Genomic DNA, 23,261 nt, shown 5'->3' with positions numbered 1-23,261 from the left:
GTAGAAATTGAGAAACACTGTAGGGAAAGAGGGAGGATCAAAGGTTTGAAGAGTTAAGTTAGCTCTCCTAAACACAGTATTAACTTTGCATTTGGTATGTGCAAGCAGTACAGATTCAGATTTAGAATCACCTCAAAACAATATTCATTTCAGCCATGTTTTCAATGTTAGTTTAACCCTGTTCTCCCCTTAAAGCCAAAGAACAGCAAGGTGTTTATTAAGTGTTTGACTTGCAACAACCTGTAAGGCTTAATGCTCCTCTTTCCAATTGCAAAGTGTACAATACTGGATGTTTGCCTATACAGTGGAAGGACTGCAGTCTGTGGTTCCAGGGAAGCTGTTAACCCCTACAGTTGCAGACTGATGAATGATAACCAGTTCTGAGTGAAGTAACCTCTGTAGTTTTACATCATGACCTTGATGCTTTTGTGGGTAGTAAATGAAGTGTGAATGTGTAATGACAGGTAGTACTGCCCACATAACTCAGTCTTACTGGAAACTGCAAAAACTTTAATAGTGTTTCTGGAAAGGCTGAACCACTTCCCTGGGCAGCCTGGTCCAATGCTTGATAACCCTTTTGGTGAAGAAATTGTTCTTAATAGCCAATCTAAGCCTCCCCTGGCACAACTTGAGGCCATTTCCTCTGGCCCTGTCACTTCCTACTTGGGAGAAGAGACCCACACCCACCTGGCTCCAACCTCCTTTGAGAAGGTAGTTGTAGAGAGTGATAAGGTCTCCCTTCAGCCTCCTTTTGTCCAGGCTAAACAACCCCAGTTCTCTCAGTTGCTCCTCATTAAGACTTGTGCTCTAGACCCTTCACCAGCTTTGTTGCCCTTCTTTGGACACAGTCTAGCACCTCAGTGTCTGTCTTGTGGTAAGAGGCCCAGTACTCACCAGTGCTGAGTGCAGGGGGGGCAATCATGAAATGGAGGAAAGCTAGAGCTTCCTGCTGTACTCAAAATTGATATGCCTTTGGGAAAACCATCCCTTTACTGCATGCAAATTCTGCTCATCAAATCTGCAGTACAACTTGACACATCTTTGAAAGACAACTTTGAGTCCTTTATTGGCTAGGCTATAAAAGGAAGGAGTTTTTCCATGTGAGAAAAATGCAAATAAACTTACACTTTTTTTTTTGCATTGCTTTTTAGTTAGTGTAGCATTATGCAAGGAGCTGCTCTTCCTTCTAGGGAGGAGAGAAGGTGCTAGGGAACATAGAGATGCTGACATTTTAATGAGTCATCATTAAGGAGGCATGAAAGGTTCAGCATACAGGCAGCAAGCTCTGAGGCCAAGAGCACTGCATTGGGCAGGATGTGGCATTCAGGGGTTGCAATAGGAAAGCAGTTAACACAACCAAAAATAAAAAGCAACAACCCCCCAAATGCCAGACCCAATGCTTTTGCTCTAAGCGCTTAGCTATGCTTTGCGCCACCATGTTCCAAGGCTATCACAATAAAAGAAAGCCTTTTCTTTTGATTGATATCCCTGCCTTTCTGTACTGTGCCATAGTGTCTGTGAAGGAAGGGCATGCAGTTCTGTTCTTGCTCAGAAGGAGGATCTGTATCACCCAGTATCCAAAATCAATTAGCAGGTTAACTGATTGGGGCTGGTATTGAACACTGCATCGAAATTTTTGAAGTACATCTGCACAGCACTGGAGTATTACTGCCCCTCTTTGATTTGTATATAAATTGTTGTTCTCTTAATTCCATTTTCCAAAATGCCCTGGACTGGTTAAACTTACATTTGTTTTACTTTAGACCAGCCTTTGTTTCTGTAGCTGTATGAAGACAGTAGGAAGAGACTTTTCATGTAGGTGTGGTAATAGCCTGTCTGCCATTCTCTCCTTCCTTCTGCTAGGCACCTGAAAGCATAATTAACACATAAAGACAGTCACCAGCCATGGCATGGTAATAAGTAAATAAATAAAAAAATCTTTCCTGGACCATTGCTAACTAAATACCTCCCTCCTGCCTCCTTTCCTTAGTCAATTTTTGGAACTTTTTTTTTTTTTTCCCTGTTTGCTAGCCATGCATACTGGTCACCTTGCTCTTAAAGATAAATCTTCAAAGGGGTTTGACTTGCTGTCCAGATGAAACCTGCCAGGGAATATATACAAATCACAGCTTGCAAACTAGAAAAGAAGAAGTTGCTCATTTTGCAACCGTATCAGGTGATTCTCAATGTCACCTTTACTTACTGTCTTTGGTCTTTGAATGCTTCCTCCTGTTCCACTGCTGCTGCTTGGGTCAAAATTCAAAGGATGCTGCTTGTAATCCCCATGCTGAGTAGATGCTGAAAGCTTGTTACACTGGACCTGAGCTGCAGAACCTGGGGTGTTATCAACAACACAGATTTAAAGCAGAACTCAAGTAAATGCAAAAGCTGTTGGTTTTGACCTCTAAGCACAATGTTAGGCTAAAAAGGAAAAAAAAAACCAAAAACAAATTGTGAGCACTCAGCATAGTACTAATAGAATAATAGATTGCTTAGTCTGGAGAAAGTGGTTCATGGATGATCTTGACACAAAGTAGAATAAAAACTTTGCAAATAGTTGCAGCTATTTGCAAAAACTATTTGCAGCTATCTGCAATTTTTGCAGCTCACCCCACGCCCTTTTCATTCATAGTAATGAGTATGTCAACATTCATTCCTCCAGCAGGAAACATCTCTGTGAAGCAGAAAATACTTGCTGCCCCAAGTCTGCTTCATTACATGTGACTATTTTCCTCACAGCTGTCTTTCCCCATCCTGTTGAAAGCCAAGATTAAAAGATGTGGGTGTTAATGATCTTTTCCCAGTGACACTAAATTCCCTAGTGAATTCCAGTCTTCATCTTTGTAGGTTTCTGAAAAGCAGAGATGCAGCCACTTAATGCCAACCCTTCAGCCACTAAAAGTTCCCCACTGAATCAAATGCCCTGCTTGCTATCAGCCATAACATGGTTTAACCTTGATTTGTATCTATGTACAATGTGGTGTTGCTTCTTAATCCTATGTTAACCTTTCCCCACTAACTTTAGGTAAAAAAGTGAGGGTATTTTTGCTGTGTAGCTGTAATCCTGCACTTGTTAATTGAGACAGTGTTCATCCTCCTTCTCAGATACGATCCAAGATTGGATAGCTGTTTCTGGCATTATTTCAGAGTGCATGTCCAAGGGACTCTGGCCTTCTGCTGAAGCAGTTGTGCACAACTACCCAGTCTAGTCAGACTGCACTCAGCATCCGTGTGTCCCGAGGCAGAGGCTTGAGAGGAGTGACTACACAAGCATCGCATGAACCCAGAAAGAAATGCAGCAACTGTTTTACATTACTGAGACAGGCCATGGCTGAGTGCATTTGAGAGGGAAGGAAAGGAAGATGTGAAGATGGAGGAGAAGGAATGGAGAAAGAGCTAGAGGATGTGGCTAATGTGATTGCTAATCTACAGATTATTCTTACAAACTGGCTGAAGTCTTAGTCTATGTGGGCAATTCCTGGAGTTGACATGACCTGTTTCAAACACACCTTCACCTTTAGAGGCAAAACAGGGCTATTGCAAGTAACAGTTGCCACCTGTATACAACTAGGTCTGGCCAAATGCTATAGGTCTGAAGTCAGGTTAGTGAGGGAGTGCAACTCAGGTTAATAGATAAAATAAATCTTTACATGATGCAAGTCTGGATTGCCTTATGGGAAGTACTAGTATTAATGCATCAAAAATAATAGCTGTTTAATATTTTCTTACTAGCTGGAAAATTACTTCTATGCTGCTTATATTATGGGACAACAGCTCTGCATTCTATCTTTTTGAAAGGGAGGGGGGAGAACCCTCAAAAAACCAACCACCAAACCTCATAACATCCATCTATTACAGGCATATGATTAAAAAACCCCATAAAAATCACAAGTAAAAAGGTAGCTGCAATACATTGCAGAGTTTTAACACTTTTCAGGCTAGGTGTCTGTGTTGAGCATAGAGAAATCCAAGCTCCTTGGCCAGTTTTCCCAGCTCTGCATCATGTTTATCAACTCACTGCAGCAGAAAAGAAAAAAAAAATCATTTCTGTTGCAGCTGCTTTGCTTGTGCTCAGTAGCATCAATGTGACTTGTAAGTTTTGCACCAACTTTTCCTCTGAACTTGATTGGTTTAAAGCCAGAGAAACCAAATGTATTTGTGCATTAATTAAAGATACGTCCCTGTTCTTTATTTCCCCACATTTGGTTCATGTCTTGTCTTCAGCAGTGTGCTAACGAGCATTTCTCAGTTTCCTTTGGCAGGAATAACTAACACTCTCCTGCAGAAGGAAACTATCATAAATTTGTAACACTTTGTAATCTTTATGGCATAGAAATGCACCTTGAAAGATTATTGGAGTTTTTCTCCTCATTTAATTTACTAGGAACTTAGGTATCACCCATCAATTTTTCTGCATAAGTTCATCAGACTGACAGTAGGCTTTTGAAAAGCAGCAACTTCAGGCAGGTAGGGGTAGAAATCTCTAATCAAGCTTCTTAAGCGACATGAATTATGTAAACATTAAGTTAAAAAGTTACCTAACAAACAGCTGAGAAGAAAGAATTTTGTTAAAGGTTTTGTTAAAGTTCAGGGTTAATTCAGTTAAGGGCTAGAGAGCTCTCACTGCTGTTTTGAGCTCCTCTAAAGATACCTGTGATTATAGGTATGTATCTAATCAAATTAGAAAGTTACAGTTTTATGTGGCTGCCCCTCATGATTTGTAAGTTAGCTGTTCCAAGGCTGGAGCCACTCATGAAGCCTGATTTCCTACCGCTCGGGATCCTTTGTTTCCTGCCTCCTCCCCTAAATGCAGCTCCCCTCATATTTCCCATGATATCCTTACAAAGCAAAAGACAACATGAGTTACGGTTTAAAGTTATTAACCTTCAAAGGTTAAGGAGGGATTCAGAGACACAGACACATAGCTCGTAAGACTTATTTCCCCAAGAAAGCAGGTTACAACACCCAACCTGTCTTTACCTGCAGTCATGTTCCTCTGGGAAACTGCAGCTTCCAGGTCATAAACTTGACACTGCAATTCATCAACCTGCTGGAAGGCCTCCTGTTTTAATCTGCTTTCTTGGGTTAACTGGTTTCTTGTCTAAAAGGTGGTAAAAGGATTAATGGCAGCAAGAAAAATTTATCTGACAGCTCTGCCTCAAAGCAGAGACCTAGATTTAAAGGAAAAGATGTTGCCCTGGGCACTCTTGTGAATGAGAGGCCATCATTTATTGCTGGTTGAAATAATCCATAATTACACCTTTGCTAAACATATCCATAACCCCACTGAATGCAAAATACAGCACAAATAGTGCAAATTGACATTCTCATTATTGTTTAATAGGAATCTGCATTTCAGGCATTGCTGGAGGAAGACAAGAACAATACAGAAGCCTTTTCTCACTGTTCTCTGCATGTAACGCTAATTAAACAAAGCCCTACCTTCATTTTCAGGGTAGAAGTATGTGGGGGGGGAAAAACCAGCAGCTCTTCCCTCATCTCTCCCACAGGCTCTGTAATTTGCTAACTAAATTTAAATATAGAGTTTGTTAGTGTTAACGACCACATAGGTGCTAGCTGCAGCTGGGACTGTTGTGTGGCAATAAAAGCCTCCACGCCGCAGCTGCTGTTTTCCTTCCTGCTCTCCTTTAAGGCTGATCCAGATGTTGACATCTCTGATCTCTTGAAGGGTTATATTGTAAACACAGCAAAACAGTTCAGAGCCCCACCAAAGACAGATACCAAGGAAATCAGTGGTCTTATGCGTCTGCACCAACTGCTTTGGCTGTGTAAAAAAACTCTCCCATAGGATTTTGGTTAGGAAACATGCCCGCAGCCTGAGAAATTGTTCCCAGCAGAATGGTATTTGTCATCCTGACTCTGAAAAACAAATGGCCTGTGCTTTCACTTTTAGAAGACTGAAGACAGAATATACTTTGCTTGGTTCACAGGAAAGGCATTCAGATACATTTACAAAGCTTTTTTTCTCTCCAGACCAAGAAAGCAAGGGCAAGGAGACTTCAGTGACAGCAAAGTTGTCAGTAGATGGATTCATTTAGTTAAAGTCTAATCAAGTGGTTTCCAAACAATGTTTTGTCCTGCAGGCTACACTACAAAAGAAGCACTGAACGTTTCACAGCCAAGAGCCCACTCTACCACAGGGATTGTATTTATTTGCCCAAATGAATTTTTAAACTGAAGTGGTTAAGCCTCTTTTACACAAAGATAATCTTAAAAGTGGAGCTGGTTACTCAGTTATACTAAATCAATGATTAGCAATACAGTAACAGATTTAAACTTCAGACACTTGAAGAGATACACTCAGGTGTGGTCAGACAGCATCTGACATCTCTCCAGAAACACTACCATTTCTGATTTTCAAGTCTGCATTATGAGTTTACCTGCCACATTTCTTTTTTTACTCCTTTTTCATGAAGATGGCATATTTTAGAAGATTTTTCAGCTTCCTTGGTTAAGCATTTGATTCTCTGCTCTTTGTCTTCCATCTCTTCAAGCATCTTATCTGTGTTTTCAGCTTTCATCACACCAAGTATTTTTCTCTTCTTGGCTTCTTGTGTCCTCCTCTGTACCACTTCCAACAGCATTTGTTTCTACAACATACAGTCAAGAAAATTTCAGACTCAAATTACTTTTCCCCCAGTTCCCATACATACCTTTTTAGATTTCATTTTAAACCCTGATGACCAATCCCCAGATGTCATACCCAGCTGAGCTGAATGAGGAGAGACCCTATCCCACATGGCTTGGTACTGAAGATAGTGAAATGTTGGTAAACAAATCTGAATTATCCTATGATCTTATGAAAGGACTACAGTCAGACGTAAATCCAAAAGAAAATCTAGGCTGCAGAAACGGGGAGTGCAAGGGAAGGGGGAGTGGGAACAGAGTGCTGTATTTACATCATTGCTTGTTAAAGAGAGGGGCCTCAAAACAACATTCATGTGTGGAACTCATTCAGTTGCAAATAAAGAAGGCAGTTGCTTCCAATTTCCTCAGTCTGCCGTAACTTGCTTTCTGCAACCAGCCTCTGGTCTGTATGTGGAACTTGTTTTTAAAGCACCATATAAACAGGGAATGAGGGGGGGAAACGAGCACAGCTTTTTCAAACATTGCTGTTTATACATGGTTTGTAGAGACAGCCAGTGAGTACGGCTACATTTTAGAATCTGTACCACAATTGAATGTGATGATATTACAAGCCATGCACATCAGGCTCCTGTACAGCCAAGGGTTGTGGAGTCTTCTATTTGTAAACACCATCATCACAATCTGAACCGAGTAAAGCAATTAGGAAGAAAAGAAAGAACCAGAAGCTGATGTCAGAAACTAAAGAAAAACATAACAACAACAAAAACAGTTTCTAGAAAGATGGTAGATGCAGGGAGTCTTTTGGAAGTAAATTGACAGCTTGTCAGTGAAGAAAACCAATTTATCAGCCAAAGGCAACTCCACACTGGTGAAAAATCTGAACACAAATAGCTAAAAGCAGTCACAGCCCAAACATTTTCCATTAGGGAGCTCTCTAAGCCTTACTAAGGTTGGAGTTTCATAGACTGATAAGCTCAGAATGGAGCAATTGAGCCATCAGATGTGACTTTTCAATATCACATTTACCTCAGTTACCCTTGTACTGGAATGAACAAGTTGGTTTGGCTAAACTGCATTTCCCAGAAAGGCATCTGGTCTTGACTTGAAGATACTCAGTTAGACATATTGTCATGTCCACAGTTAATCACATTTTGAAAACATTGTTTCTAAGTTCCCATTTTCAGTTTGTCTGGCCTCAACTTCTAGGCACTGCCTCTCCCTAAGAATCCTTTAATATCTGCTATTCTCTCCCAACAAAAATATCTGTAGAGTATAATCAAGTCACTCTTCTTCAGATAGGCTAAACAGATCAAGCCTTTTAAGATCGCTCTGCTAGAAAACATTTCCTGCAGCCCTCAAATCATTTTGGTAACTCTTCTCTACACTCTCATTTTTTTCTTCATCTTTTTAAAGTAGTACACCCTGGAGCCAGCAGCAGTATTTCAGTGTGTTGAGCTGCAAACCCATTTTTAATGTATCTATCTGCACTATTCCCCTTTTTATAAACTAAAAGATTGCAGCATCCATCCTTTCCAGTACTGCACTACATGGCCAGTCATCTGTCTGTTAGGACACCTGTCCTGCCCAGGGATGCATTCACCCTGGTCTGTAGGAGTCCTGCTTTCTTCTAGTTGTCCATCTACTCAGGCACTGCAATGCGTCTCGGAGGGATAACCAAGTTACTGAGCTATCTATGATTCTGTACACCTGCTCTGCCCACACTGTTATTCACTAAATGTGCCTTATCAAATTCACTAACATTCCTCCCCAAATACGTCATTGGTAAATTTTGTAATCTATAATTTTATATTTATTTCCAAGCCACTGACAAAAATGTTGGATACTGATAGTTCTGCTACCAACCCCTGTAGAAATCCATCAGAAACCACCTTCATTCAGTGAAAATAACACATTTTTATATGTCAAAAAATCTAGCTCTCAATCCATTTAGCATTTTTGTTGATATTGCGTAATACTAAAATTTAAAGTACAAAAGTTATGTGCTGCTAACTCAAGCATTACAAGGCCCTTCCAAATATGTATTACGTCTGTAGCATTATGTTTACCTATCTAACTTGTAATCTTATCAGCGGAATGAAATGAGGTTGGTTTGACAAGACTTATTTTCCATACAATCATGTTGCTTGGCATTAAGGATACTGCAAGTGAAGAGTGTGTTTTTCAGTTTGACTTTGAGGAATGGGCCATTTCAGCACGTGTAGCCATGTGTAGAAGTGAAAAGGAGCTAGCTGGGGCAGTGTTCGGATGGGAAAAAAACAAACAAACAAAACCCCCAACAAAACAACCCCAACCCACAAACAAACATATAATGAAATTATTCAGGATTTAATGACAACATCCCTAAAATGTTTCCTTGAAATTTAATGATTGAGTGGAAGACTAATAACCTCAAGATCTGTAATTTTTTTTTTTATCTGTGAAATAGAATATTGTCTTTTCCTCTACTGAAACATACATCCAGCTCTGTTGATGGTGTATATAAATGTAGTGCCTGTAGCTGTCGTTTTGGTATGTGACTCAAACTTTATCCAAGATGCTACACCTTTTTCCCTAGTTCTCTCTACCTGCAATGGTGAAAACATTCAGAGGAACACATTGTTTCAATGCCATAAAATACACACCCAGCTTCAGCAACTGTATTATGCAGCTAGTTTTGAACCCATTTCTCTCCTAGAATAACAGTAGGCAAAATCCTCATCAAAACAAGTGAGGTGGCGAGAAGAATTCAACTCGTCGCACTGATGAATCGGGACCTGTTGAATTCAGATACCTGTTTATGTAGCTGTTTCTTGAGTTTGTCATTGTCTGCTTGAGATTTTGCAAGAGCTTTCCTTACAGACGTGAGCTGACCCTGAAACGAAGTCACCTCTTGTTCTGCCATCATCTTAGCAGTCAGACTCTCTTTTTTGTTCTGAAGAGCTTCCTGTAAACAGAAAGTACATAAAAGAAACAGTGATGGGAGCAGTGATTTTCTCTCTTTTATATAGCAGTGGGTTTCTTGAAAGGTAAATTTTTCAGAGATTTTTTTAGTGAAGTGGGATTGAATTGTTCCTATTTTCTAATAAAGGCTGGACCTTTTTTGGAGGCAAAGTGGGGAACAGGGTGGACAAGAGGGGTCCTCTACAGGGGAAAACGTAAGACAATCTTTCATATGGGTACAACTGCACATCTTTAATTATATTCACATGTCAACAATTCAAGTTCTTGTGTGCAAACAAGCTCAAAGCAATGCAAAACTTGATCTTTCTTATGCATTAGAAAGATCTGTCCATTTACTAATCTGTTTCCTCCTTCATTATTGCTAAAGTAAAAATGTGTGTGATGAAGCTTGTTTACCTTCTGGGCAGGGTCTTTTTGTTTGTTTTAAACACAAACATAAATATGTATGTATATAAATGTCAGGCACAGATTTAGCAGCCCTCTCTCTTTTCCCAGCCATTTAAACTGGAAAAAGCAAGGTCCATGGTCCTCTGCACGTGAGTGGAGTACAGTGAAATACAAGTTCTTAGATCTTCAGGATCATTCCAAAGAAGTCAGGCACAAGAAAGCTCTGTCTGAGAAAGATGAGCTAGTTTCTAATTTAAGAAAAGCCAAATTTGCCCATTTATTTTTCTCAGTTTCAGACTTTTCTTTTAAATCCTGTGAAGCTAGCTGTTATTTCTTATCTAAAATCCACAAATTTGCAGTAATTCAATCCATCTTTGACTGATCTGTTTAATAAAATATTCTAATGATTCAGCACCTCCCTGATATAACTGAACTAAGTGTATGCACATCCAGTTTTATTTGGGTTTAAAATTAACAAGCACACAAAACCCATTTTGTTTTCACTCTTTTTAAGTTAACAAATATGATCCATTCTGCCTTTCCTTTGCTTGACATGTGCAGCTAATTAACCTATATAACAATCAATAACCTGTTTGTTCCATTCTAATCAGCCTCATTTAAAGCAGTGAGGCACTTTTCTTTCCATCCATCTTCACTTTAGTTTAATTTAGTCATTTTTGTGCTTCATCTTGTGTTTCTGTAATTAAATTTATAAGCTTCATGCTGTGTTCTGCTTTGTTTAAGAAGATACCAATTTAAAAAGAAAAAAAAAAACAAACCTCAGCAACCTCCCAAGCCAACAATCAAGTTCATTTTCACTTCATGTCTGCCTGTCAGGTTTTTCATATTTGGCAGTTGTGAAATAGCTGATTTTGATACAATGTCATAATTAGTCTTCTGAGTCGACAACAGAACTAGGAATACTATAGGCTACTCATACTTCCTAGACTTTTGCTTCAAACAGGCATCAGGGATTTGTTTCACACTCTTCACACTTGAAGACCACCGTTACATCCATAATATTGAGGGGAAAAAGTTTACAGTTATTACCTAAAATCTGCAGTTACCATAAGGTCCTATAGGCTCGTGGAATAATAGTGAGCCTGCCCAATCTTTTTTGCAGAAAAATTAGAGACTAGCAACAGATGAAATGGTAGGGAAATACCACCTTCTCAGCATCTCTAAGCTTTGCAGAGAGCTGCGCCTTCTGAGTGGTTTGCTTCCAACAGTTCAGAGCCTTGAGCTTACACACCAGCTTGCTTAGCCTGATATTTTCATCCCGCAGGAGCTGCAGCTGTTCCTGCTAAAGGAGACATCGGTAAGAGTAGACCCACAAAGATTACTTTCCCCAGGAAGAAATGCACGGTTTGGAAGTAAATACAATTGTAAAAGCATGCGACTATTTGTATTTCATTTTAATTGTCAAATGCTCAAACTTTGCAGTTTGAAACAGTACAGCCTTTGGCAATAAATTTCTATTACTGTGTCTCCAGGGAAATAGGAAATGTGAACATTGCCCAGAAACTGGGGAAAGAATGGAAGAAATCTAATCCACTACAGCAAGCAGGTAAACCCCTCAGCAATGAAGCACTGTTAATGGTGATAAACACTATTATGCCAAATGGGCATTCTGGTTCATACCATATTCAGTAACCCTAATTACAATGTCACTAATAAGAACAAAATTAGTGGAGTCATGAAAAGCATAGTCATCGAGTTTTCTTCTTCTTTGTTCAAAATAGCACACTTCCTCCTGAAAACTGTTCTATAGGCAGAGGAAAACAGTTTCATTATGCAAAAATCATGGAAAGAAGGGTTACAGGGGAGCACTGGAGGTCCTGGCCCTCCTGCCTCTGCACAGAAGCTCTACCATTCAGTGTGAACTCACCTTCTTACCCTCTGTGTCCTGTATTAGATATATGTGCAGTCGGGCTTTGGCCTCCCTAATTTCATCACTATGGGGCCGAGCTCTGATACTCTACCTTTGTTGCCTGTCCATGTTTCCACTACTTGCAATCTCTCTCTTAGGATTTTAGTCCTTCGAGAAGCTCCTTGCTAAGTCAAGCAAGGCCAAGTTTCTGCTAAACTCCCTGGTCTTCTTGTACAACAGGGTAGTTGGTTTTGAAATCTTTTTAAGTCTTCGTTAAAACTTAACCAGTTTTCCTCGGCATTTTTCCCCTCTTGGCAGTTTCCCAGGGATTCTGCCTAGCAATTCCCTAAGCAAGTCACAGTCTGCTCTCCTGAAGTCCCAAGTCCTTGCTCTGCAGCATAATTTTGCAACCTTTCTCCTGATTCTGAAATCATTTCATAGTCACTGCGGCCTCAGATGACACTCACCACCAGTTAGTTTTTCCCTGTTTGTGAGCAGAATAGGGATTTACCGTGGTTGGCTCCTCTAGCATTTGCTTCTAGGAAATTATCACTAATGCTGTCTAGGAACTGCCTAGGCTTTCACAATGCTGTATTCCCCTTCCAGTAGATTTCCAGATGAATAAAACCTCCGTAAACACCAAGGCCTTAAATCAAAACCACTTTTCTTAGCCCTCTATAGACAGGCCCTTCCCATTTATTCTCTTGACCAGGCAGTCTGTAACAGATTTCCCACCACAGTTATTAATCATCATTAACATTCCTCCCCCACTCTGGCCTTGGCTCATAGGCTTTTTAGTACTACATCTCCACGTTCATACACAAGGTCCGTGTACGGAATGAACTCCTTACACTGAGTGAAATTCTCACTTCTCTTCTTCCCTGCTGATCCTTCTCAAACACCCTGTAACCACCCATGACCAGGGCGTGCACCAGCCCACCAAGTTCCCATGACTCTGCTCAAACCACAGCCCTTTGACCGCACTCGAGCTCCCCACTCTCCTTGTTTGCTGCCTCTGCACACTGTCCTTTCCAAGTGGGGGTGTGGAAGTCTCCCTGCAGTCTTCTCACACATGGACTTCCTCCATCTCCACTGGTTTCTCATTTACTTCTGGGTGTCCCCATCCCCCACGTTCACCGGGGGTGTTGAAAGCCCTTCTCACTCTGTTGGCGTTACACTTGTATCCTGCTTCATGAGCTTCTCTGCTTGAGAGATCTGCAGGCGTATTTGCTTTAGACAGAGGTATTTAGCCGTTATCCATTTGATCTCATTTGTATTCACTGACTGACTACCATAATTTTAGTACAAATTGAACTTCGCTGAGGAGGAATATGTTTGACTAGAAAAGGGATTGATTTGGAAGTTGTAGCCTGGAAATGGCTTTCCAGACTTTATAACTCCCAGAACATCAGTTTGGGGGCAATTCTTCAAAACATAAAGCTGAATATATTTTTGATTCTAAGTAACCCCAAGTGGAAAAAAGGATTCTGTCCCCTTTCTTTTATGTGACCAGCTTGCACAACAAGAAGGTAAAACTCCCATTGACACATTTATCAGCATCACTGAAACATCACATTCTCTTTTCCCCACACCAAAAAGGGAAAATGACAACACATGACAATGCTGATATATGATTGAATGTGAATTTGCATTCATACTTCTTCAGATCCAAGTTCAGCCTCTCTGATGTTCACCTGTGTAGAAAGCATGGTGTTAGTTTCACTCAGAACAGACTGAAAGCAGAGTTCCTAAGTTTAGAACCAAATTCAATTCAAATACATGCAGTTATTCAGGGTCTAAGGGCTGGGTTGGGCCCAACATTTCTGCACTTGGAGCATAAACACACAAAGACAATTGATTCATGACAGCCTGACAAATGAGTGGCCATTAACAGAGTCTAGTGATGGACCACCTCCATGCTCTTCACCCAACCAACGTCCCAGATAGAATGCAGTAACTTAAGCCATCGCAGCAAGCTTAACCTTGTGTTCGTTTACTGACACATATATGTATTTCCTTACTTTAGACAAATGTTCTTTCAAGTCACCATTATTTTTAGTGGAGCCAAACTTTTTCTTCAGATCAATCATATTGTCTACTCCTTCTCTTCTCACTTCACTGATGATTTCAAACACTCGTTGCTCAATGCTAAGGCGATAGACATCCAATTTTCCCTGCAATTACAAACAGAACCCACAAGAGATGAAGTGTGCACATATGGGAAAGCAACATTCAGAAGATTTCAGAAGTCTCTCAACTACAACCAGATGGTCTTTCTTCATAATTATTTTCCTAGAATCAATGTAGCAGGAAGACGGAGCAATATTCTTCTTGCATCAAGGCACTACAAGAAGTGGAATTTCAATTGTATTATTTGCAGGCGTGTATGTAATAGAAGTAGCAACACCATGGTGAAAAAAATTGGCTTTCTGGTGAAAACTCACCCTCAGGATTGCAAAAGAAATCACAGTATTCCTCAAGTCACTATTGCCCTGGCCACACACATCAATGGGCTTGCGGCCCATCAATCAAACCCCTGGGGAGCTGATGCAGGTAGTTGCTCTATAATACCCATGGTCACAATCATCAGATCAGTTTTTACAGGCTAGATTGGGGTATCTTATTTTTGTAAGTAATGACATATGTCACCCCAAAGAAATCAGTAGACTACTTGAAAACAAAGACATTGTTACAGTGAGCAATACAATTACACAGTGGACAAAAAGTTTCCAAGAAAAATAATGCAGAATATTACAAAATTAAGTATTATATCCAAACTGTTCCCTCCACTGTAACTAAAAAGAGCCTCCATCACTCTCTCTAATGTGGTACCTGTTCCATCGAGAATACACCTCCTCTCTTGGAAAAGGTAGACTATTTTTCTACCAGATGTTTTTACAAGATACTTGTAGCAGCAGGAGATAAATGATTCACCCATTCATCCCATGGCACACTGCAGCAATTTATTCCTTTGAGTGCTACACTTGTTGACAAATTATACAGCAACACAAAAAAGACCGATGGAGTACCCCCTCTTACTCTGTACCTACTTTTAGATGGACACAAGTCGCAAATAGGTTCCGCACTAATGATTCATATTCATCCCGTACTTCTTTTCTAATTTTCTCTTTGAGACCAAGATTTTCTTCCTCTAAGTCAGCAAGCTGGGCTCTGAGAGCAGTTATTTCCATAATCATCCCATGGCACGGCCCCACAATCTATTGCAGCAGAGAAAGTGAATGAGCAAAGGTAGGGATGAGCAAACATCATAGCCTAGGAGTAAATGATCCAGAGCTCTGAATATGTTGTGAGATACCTAATTAAGTAGAGCAAGAATATCTTCCTGAGTGGCCCGATGAAAATAATCCATTGATGATATGGAATAATCCATTTTATACATCTCTAATGGGTTTAGAAACATTTATTCCCCGGAAACAGTAGGAAGGATTGTGGCAGGTCACGAACAATATTTGAAGGAGGCAAATGCATAAGTTTCATGTATAACCTTAAAAAGTCTGTTTCTGGTCATCAGGAAAGAAAGATCTCCTCACTAATATGTATGAACACTGACAGAAGGAAATGTGTGCAGAGGACAGAGGAGCAGAAGGATTAGGGAGCAGGATTAGGGAATCTGATTTTAGGAGAAGATCCTGTGCATCGCTCTGCTACGTCAGTGAGCCTGGCTTCCCATAGCATAATCTCCCCTGCCTCCAGAGAGAAAGTCAGAAGAATTGTAACCAGGCTTCGTTCAGCAAGCTGTGAAGTAATGCATTTATCGGAGCAAATATGCTGTCTGCTGATAAGGTTGTACATACAGGCTATTTAATATATGATAAAAACAATTATGTGTTCCATTTTTTGATAACTGACAATTAACATACCCTGAGAAAGAGCACGCAGGTTAGCACAAATAGGAAGGTACATGATAGAACTTAAAAAGATTTAAATGACAGAATTTAAATTTCACATTGATAGGTCATTGCTAGGTATAAACGTTTGGTCATTTTCATATCACTGAACAGCATTTGCAACCAGATGAACACAATGGAGAAAAGCTAAAAATCATTCTTAGCATATTATGTTATTCAGATAAGAAATAGGCACAACTGCGGACTGTAGGCACAGCCAACAGCACAGTCTGCTTTCAAGGTTGCCTGGCACCTCCACATGCTGGATCTAAGTCGTAAGTGCTAATAACTTCAGTGGATTCTTGCTGAAATTTTCTGTGTCAATTTTTTTGTCTTACAGCAAACATTACTGAGAGACTTCTAAAAATGAATGGTGGGGAAAAATACATGTATTTTAGCCCTGCTGAAAAATTCTGGTCATCTTTACTCAGAGCAGGACTAGTTTTCCTCTGTTTTGGGTGTCTTTTTTGTAAAATCAGCAAAAAGTTTGTCAAACCCTAAGACTTTGTTGGAGGGAAAAAATCCAGCCCACGTGGTTCATGTAATTTCCTTACAGACGTTTTAATTTTTAAACTATCTGCCATCCCATTTTGGCTGATCATGCCTGAACCTTTCTCACAGTTTCTAACACCTCCAGAGAGTGACTGAGCTTGCCCTTCAGACTTGCAGTAGCCTCTGTCCATTGGTTTAGGGCAGCGAGAAGTGGAACTGGGAGCAGGAAGTCTCTTCTGAGGTTGAAGCAGAGCCCAGAGACAGTAGGCAGCTGCCCAGGGTGGCCAGTCACAAGGGACCAGCTGTGTTGTACTCAAGGGAAGTGGCAGATGAGACAGGCATTTGGCGGTCATAGGCTAGCAAAGCGGAGGCAGGCGAGAGACTCCACTGCCCACAGGCTCCAGGAAGGTCCTACCAACTCCTCCCGTATCTTTCCACCCAGCTGAAACTTCACATGTTTCTCATCTTCTCTCTCACTCCAGCTTTCCCAAACATATGGACAGGACAGTGAAATCAGGGAAGGGAGGTTGCTGACAAGACACTGTACAGAAAAGGATATAGGGGTAAAAAAAACTGTAAAGATCATGAGAAAGTGGGGCAAGAAACTGGTAAGAAGCCCAGAGAAGAACTGAAATCTTGTAGTCAGTGATAAGGACAGATGAGAAAAGAAGCCCAGGAATGAAATCCAAAATGCAGATGTTCTAACACTGCCGCGCAAACATCCCTGGAACCCAAGCAGTCTCCTCTGTAGTGTAGGTTTCTTTAGAAGCTAACATGCCTCTAGCAGTGGAGGCATGTTTGTGTTGATGGAGCCAAGCCTTCAAGTCAGCTAATAGATTACATGGATATCACATGATTCCACAAGATGGCATTTCTGATTTATTGGCTGGGTTTACTTCTTTAAAAAATTCTGCCCACACAGACCAGCTACCCTAAAAAACACAGCTGAAGCTACAAAGACAAGTAGTCAGAACTTAAAAGGAGTTGGTTATGCAGCCGTGGCATAACGCAGCCTGGTACCTACATTGCAGTACGGCCTACGTGCCTGACCCACTTTTATTTTCTATCTCTGTCAATGAACAGGATTGAATTGCCCTGGGAAAATGCCTTGTGAAGGAGGAAACCTGTCAATAGAAGTTTAAGTTAGAAGGTTACCAGTATATCAACCATTGTGAACATGAACCACAGAACAGCAGGCCACCACTTCGCCTTCAGGTTATCTTTTTTTACAAGTCCTTCTGCCATGACTTCTGGCATTGAGCGCAGAAACAGCAGCCCCAGAGCCCCCCTACCTTTCTTCTCAAAGACCGTCACCATGTGTCTGCACAGTGGGACTCTGTCCCAAATGAGACCACCAAGTACTACCAATCAATAGACCATTATCACCAACCTGTGTCAGAGCCATATCGCTTTGGTTGCCACCTTCTTCCACTGCATGCAGCTCCTGAAGCAAAGCACAAAGATGACTATGCTTGTGTAGCCCAACTCTACATCAGTAACTTCCCAGCCCGGCAGCTTAACCTTCTTTTTCACTTAGCAACTGCCTCCCACCCAGAGGAACCACCTTCCCCTGTTCTCAAAGAGTAGAATCAATGCTCTGAGCATACTTGTTCTTTTTGGTAAAGTAGACGATGCTGCTGCTGGAGAATATTTTCATAAAACATGGAGTAGGTCTCAAAGTTGTTGCGTTCCCTGGCCATGATGTCACAGCCCAGTACAGTGAGACATTGTTGTAAATGGCTTTTTTTAAAAGAAACCTAAGAAAAGAAAATAAGAAACCTTGCAGGTAGCCTGAGTCACAAGAGTTGCTGTATGTAGCAGATGTTAAAATGACACATGGTCACCTTATTGTAAATTAAACGATTCTGCGATATCAAAATGAAGCAAAATAAAAATATTCAATGTAAATATTTTTGCCCAATCTATAATTTCACTGCACTGATGGAAAACAGACTTGCCAGTTCTTTAACTGGTTCTTGCCACAACTATATAATGTATTGTTATCCATCTGAAGCTAAAAGAGAATTTTCAGTAGAGAAATGAAATCACCAGCTCAGCAACTGCCTGGATTGCAGTTTGACCCCAACATCCCTTCTCGCAAAAAAACATATTTTGTGTTTTTTTAACAGAAGCGGTCATATTTGCCTAAATATTTTCTTTAAATCTCACTGCAAAAACCCCCAAAACTGCTTTGTAACATTGTGCTGGACCTCTGATTTAGCAATGACTTGGGAAGAAGAGTTCCCACTACTGAATCTGCACATAAAGTCCTGCAATCCTGCACTGCGGTTGCATATAAACCTCCAACCCTAACTCATCTTCACATTATTACATTCCTGAGAGCCAAAATAAACCTGTCAGAAGGCAGTAGGGCAATACACAAGTTTGCTGCCAATGCTGTTATTACAAACCAACATAATCTGAATCTAAGCTCATAAGCTTAAGAAATGTGTTTCCGTTTTGGGTTGCTGATTGACAAGGGCTTAATAAATATAGCTGTAAACATGATTTAGCTGTTGCTTAGATAGAAATGCAGAATATGTACCTCTGTATCTGATTCTTGGTAGTTTTCCATCAGCCTTTGAACAAATGTTTCAACTATCTGTGGTCGTACAACTGAGAAATTTTCTTGCATTACCCTGTGTTTCCAGAGCTCTGCAGGAACAGAGGGAGAAAAAAAAAATCAGAATAGAACCACACATCAATGGGTATCACTGTCACAAAATATTGATCCTTCAGTAATCCCTGGGATTTGACACTGGGTACACTTTATAGTTTAGGGTTTCTCAGCTTTCCTAAAACGTTTACAACAAAAAGTAAATGTCATTGCAAACAGATTGCAAAGCCTCTGTTGAGCAGCAATATCAAATTCATTCTGGTATCAAAGCCAAAATGCAATTTCATTACAGACCCGTTCCATCAATAATGACCTGGCCCACAATTGTGTATTGGAGTTTTCTGTAAATATTGAGTAAAGAACATGACTTTTATGTGAAATTGAACATTTCTGTGTCCTAATTATTGCTGCCTGCAACCATGACCAGTGGTAGTAGGGCATGTTTTTCTTCCCTTTTTTCCCACTTTTTCTTTGTTTTACTATTTGTGCCTGTGAATACCCAAATTGCCCACACCCCTGCAGTAATCATACCAAGTAAACACCTAACGTACTAAAAAGTCTGACACTTAAATTGCACTGCTAGGCCTAAAATATTAACACTCAAGTAGAGAACTTCTTATCAGTCTGTTTCGGGCCACCTGCGAACTCCAGAATAATTAGTGTTCAGCCTTGTTTGCACAATTGTCTTTGCAATGATTATGGCTAAACACACACTTTATAAAGAGAAAGTGAACTCTTAGATTTTGGGAATTTGAATCTGTTGAACAGACAGAATAAACAGGTCCATGCAGAAAGGCGTATGGTATCTCGGCACACAATTCTTCATGGCTTCCTGCTAGAAGTATTTCAGGAATTTCTCACAATGGGGTCTTCAAAAGAGAAGAGATTTTCCTGAGGGTAAGCTGTTTTTCATAAGTGATACCTTCCCCCATGATTCAGCTGGTCCCTGGCCTCCAAATGGGCGCACAGGGAAGTGGGGAGCTGAGAGCAAACGTGTTCTCCTGTTCACACACAGGACAACTCTTTGCTGCCTTTCTGCACCAAAGCTATCTATTTCCCACTCAAGACTGGGGCTTCCATATTTCCCAGGAAGGGTATTTTAATTCTCCTTACCAGTGGGGAGACTGCTCTCTTGTCTGGCTCTTTCAGATGTCACTAGAGTCATCTCCTGGTTAATTTTCTTCTGCACATCATGGATCATGTGGATTTCTAGGCTTTCCAGAAGCCTTTGAAGCTAGAATCAAGTTTAATACTTAGCTCTTATTAAATCTCTATACTGCTTATAAAGCACCTTGCCAACTAGCAAAAACTAGCAGACTAAACCAAAGCAACCCCAGTACAAGAAAGACTTTGAGCTGGTGGAGAGAGTCCAGAGGAGGGCCACAAAGATGACCAGAGAGCTGGAGTGCCTCTCCCATGAAGACAGGCTGAGAGAGTTGGGGTTGTTCAGCCTGGAGAAAAGAAGGCTCCAGGAAGTCATTATGGCAGCCTTCCAGCACCTGAAGGGGCCTACAGGAAAGCTGGAGAGGGACCAGTTACAAGGGCAGGCAGTGACAGGACAAGGGGTGATGGCTTTAAACTGAAACAGACTAGATTTAGATTAGGTATTAGAAAGACATTTTTTACGATGAGGGTGGTCAGGCACTGGCACAGGTTGCCCAGAGAGGTTGTGGATGCCCCATCCCTGGAAGTGTTCAAGGCCAGGTTGGATGGGGCTTTGGGCAGCCTGGTCCAGTGGAGGGTGTCCCTGCCCATGGGCAGGGACGTTGGAACTAGATGATCTTTAAGGTCCCTTCCAATGCAAACCATTCTATGATTCTACGATTCTATGATTCTATGAATTCTCTCCATTCTTCTCTAGTGTACAGTACTTTCAGATACAGTATCAAGGTTAATATAATTTGGGGGTGAATGTATGCATAGTGCTGTGCCACAAATACTCTGTATTTCCTGTTCCCTTGTTGCTTTGGGCTCTCCCAGGACCCACACCTGGCTCCACACAGCAGAGGTGACATTGCAGAGCCTGTTGGGTCAAACTTTCCCTCATGACAGCCTCCATGGGCCCCCGCTGGACTTCACTTAGAAATTGCAGGAAAATATGACGCTGTGTGGTGCCCCACAACTCTCCACTAATAAGCCTGCCCTTACCTGGTACACTTTCATTTCGATTTCTGATGCTCCTCTGGGGGGAAGTACATGCTGAGTGCTTGTAACTGGCTCTCCAAACTCCTCCTCTGTGCCTATTCGCCTGACGATGGCTCTCATGGCCGGGCACAGGATGTCTGTGCTGGAATCACCAAGACAGAGATATTTCACACATTCTCTCTCAAAATTACTGTGTTTGCATTTATTGACCTTGGACCTTAACTTTCCTTTTTCTTCCCCTGCCCCTGTTCCTAACCCGTGTGGAATATGATTAAGTCTCAGCTCACCACGTTAGCCCCACTTGATCTACAAGCGGGGGCAGGACAGTCTCTTTTCCGCTGGTCCTGCCTTATTACATACTTCAGTAATTTCTCCAAGTTTATAATAATACAAAACCAAAACCAAGGGGAAGGAACAAGGGGTCAAACAGATAAAGCAGGGAAATCAGGTCACTGGTAAGAATTTGTCTATTGCAGTTGCTCAAATAGAGCAAGAAACTGCCTCTACCTCCTCCCCCTGCTCCCTGTTGTATCTCTCTGATCATGGGTTTGCTAAGTGCCTCCCAGTGCTAAGTGCCAAGGCAGACAGCACTTTGCTCTTAGAAGCAGAGGAACCATTAGCAAGGCATATATACCTCGTTACATTTTATTGCTTTAATCATGCTGCCTTTTAAACCCTTGGTGGCATGACACAAAGGTTAGCACAGAGCTGAGAGAGGGAAGTAAGAAGCTCTCATCTGTGGAAGGGGAAGAGTGGAGACACGGAGGAGGGAAACAGTGGGATTTTGGGGTACAGTATGTCCCAGGTGCTTTAAAACAGTCCCATCCTTACTGCAGGCAGATCTCCTGTTATGAAAGAGCTGTTACAGGTGTGGCTACAGGCCAGTATAAGCAAAGTTGGGGGCAGGGATCTCGCCTCTCCTCCCAGGAGGCAAAAACTGCTAAGCCCCATCTCAGGCATTGCCACAGAGAGCCACGGGTGCGGAGGGGCTGGGAGCCGCTGAGGCCGGGGCTCTCCTGCGGCCGCCCAGCCCCATGGTGGAAGCACAAGCCGTTACTCGCTCTGCATGGAGAACTCCTGCCCCTGACCCCCAGCCCTCTGGTGACCCAGTCCTGCTCTGCCCCGGAGCTGCTGCCCTGGCAGAGTTTATAAATCAGTCAGAGGAAAAAGAGCGCGGGCCCCCAGCATTGGACCATGTCCCTTCTGATCCGGTGGTAATGCACGGGAAGGAACACTGGGATACAGATAAATGGAGACCAGAATGGAGCAGATCTGATGCCAGCTCTTTACACACACACAGATTTTCTGTGACCGATTCAGACTTGTCAGTCTAAAAAGCCTTGGCCTTGTAGGGACGGGCCCACCGAGCATTGCTTCCTCCACGCTCTGTTGCATGAAAACAGTATTTTCCAGTGCCTTCAGGCATGGATTTCACCCTTACTGTGTCATCTTGCTCTTTCGCTTCCTTTCTTGTGGTTTTCAGGGACGAGGCTTTTTAAAAAGCAATGTCTCATTTTCTACTTTCAGAAGGACCTCTCTAATGGAAAACTTCCAATTTTCTATTCTTGACTGCTCAAAGTTGAGCCAACTAGGAGGGTTAGGAAGAATTCTGCTACAATTCATCTAACAGGCTTCCAAAATTTCCATTTATTCAAGTACTGTATTTAACATTGTTTACGGAGCCTGAAATACAGAGGCGGGTCACACGACTGAGAAGAATGCACTTGGAAAACATCATCAGCAAACAGTCTGAATAGACATTGAAAGAGGGGAAAAAACCAACTGTACTGAAACAAAGAAACAAAAGGTAGCTCTCAAGCCTTTAGAGAAAAGTGAAAGTAGTAGGTTGATTATAAGCAAAAATAAAGGTAGAAATAAAAATAAAAAAAGGCAAGTGAAAGAGGGGAACAGGAGGAAAATGGATGGAGAAGGCAGAGACTTTTCTCATTTTTCATCTTTTCAGTCACTCTGGAATACTCTTGCATTCAAGGTAACTTACCCATATTGCTCACAAAACTCTTTGTAGAGAGGAACTGTATTGATATCCTCAGTCCTCAGCTTGAGCCGGCCCCATTCTGCCTTTAGTATTTCTAGTTGCTTCCATAGTATCAGGAAAGACCTCAGCAAGTTACAGGATATGAATGGATCATGATGCCTCAGCAAAAGTTTGCACATCTTTTTGCTGTTCTGCAGCCAGTTAGCACTCGAGTCAACTGTTTCTGCCAAATTCTGCTGGAAGTCACGGGGAAAGGTTTTGCTTCAAAAAGCTATG

The 23,261-nt window shown here is 41.5% G+C and overlaps 2 protein-coding genes across 6 annotated transcripts in view; one reads left to right on the top strand and one right to left on the bottom strand.

The window, feature by feature from the left end:
* CD164 (CD164 molecule) overlaps positions 1-18,135 on the top strand; it is a 30,283-nt gene extending 12,148 nt beyond the window's left edge. Inside the window, exon 6 of the mRNA XM_054819057.1 lies at positions 17,311-18,135. Within this exon, the coding sequence (XP_054675032.1) occupies positions 17,311-17,369 (59 nt within the window). The 3' untranslated portion in view covers positions 17,370-18,135. The remainder of the gene's footprint in view (positions 1-17,310) is intronic.
* Positions 6-23,261, bottom strand: part of LOC129203961 (uncharacterized) — a 93,161-nt gene continuing 69,905 nt past the window's right edge. For 3 of the 5 annotated variants that reach the window (XM_054819051.1, XM_054819054.1, XM_054819052.1), the window contains 14 exons: positions 22,989-23,221; positions 20,993-21,131; positions 19,958-20,078; positions 18,773-18,882; positions 17,835-17,984; positions 17,618-17,671; positions 14,878-15,045; positions 13,849-14,001; positions 11,126-11,260; positions 9,401-9,553; positions 6,402-6,611; positions 4,981-5,101; positions 2,204-2,334; positions 1,072-1,867 (listed from right to left, as the gene is read on the bottom strand). In XM_054819051.1, the coding sequence (XP_054675026.1) occupies positions 1,760-1,867; positions 2,204-2,334; positions 4,981-5,101; positions 6,402-6,611; positions 9,401-9,553; positions 11,126-11,260; positions 13,849-14,001; positions 14,878-15,045; positions 17,618-17,671; positions 17,835-17,984; positions 18,773-18,882; positions 19,958-20,078; positions 20,993-21,131; positions 22,989-23,221 (1,986 nt within the window). In that variant the 3' untranslated portion in view covers positions 1,072-1,759. Of the gene's footprint in view, positions 18-1,071; positions 1,868-2,048; positions 2,103-2,203; positions 2,335-4,980; positions 5,102-6,401; positions 6,612-9,400; positions 9,554-11,125; positions 11,261-13,848; positions 14,002-14,877; positions 15,046-17,617; positions 17,672-17,834; positions 17,985-18,772; positions 18,883-19,957; positions 20,079-20,992; positions 21,132-22,988; positions 23,222-23,261 lie in introns of those variants that run through there. The other 2 variants (XR_008576222.1, XM_054819053.1) reach the window with 2 other exon arrangements.

The sequence above is a fragment of the Grus americana genome, chromosome 3 (assembly GCF_028858705.1).
Source record: "Grus americana isolate bGruAme1 chromosome 3, bGruAme1.mat, whole genome shotgun sequence".
NCBI classification, from domain to species: Eukaryota; Metazoa; Chordata; class Aves; order Gruiformes; family Gruidae; genus Grus; species Grus americana.
Note: the sequence above shows the minus strand (reverse complement) of the source record. Positions and strands in the feature narration are given on the sequence as shown.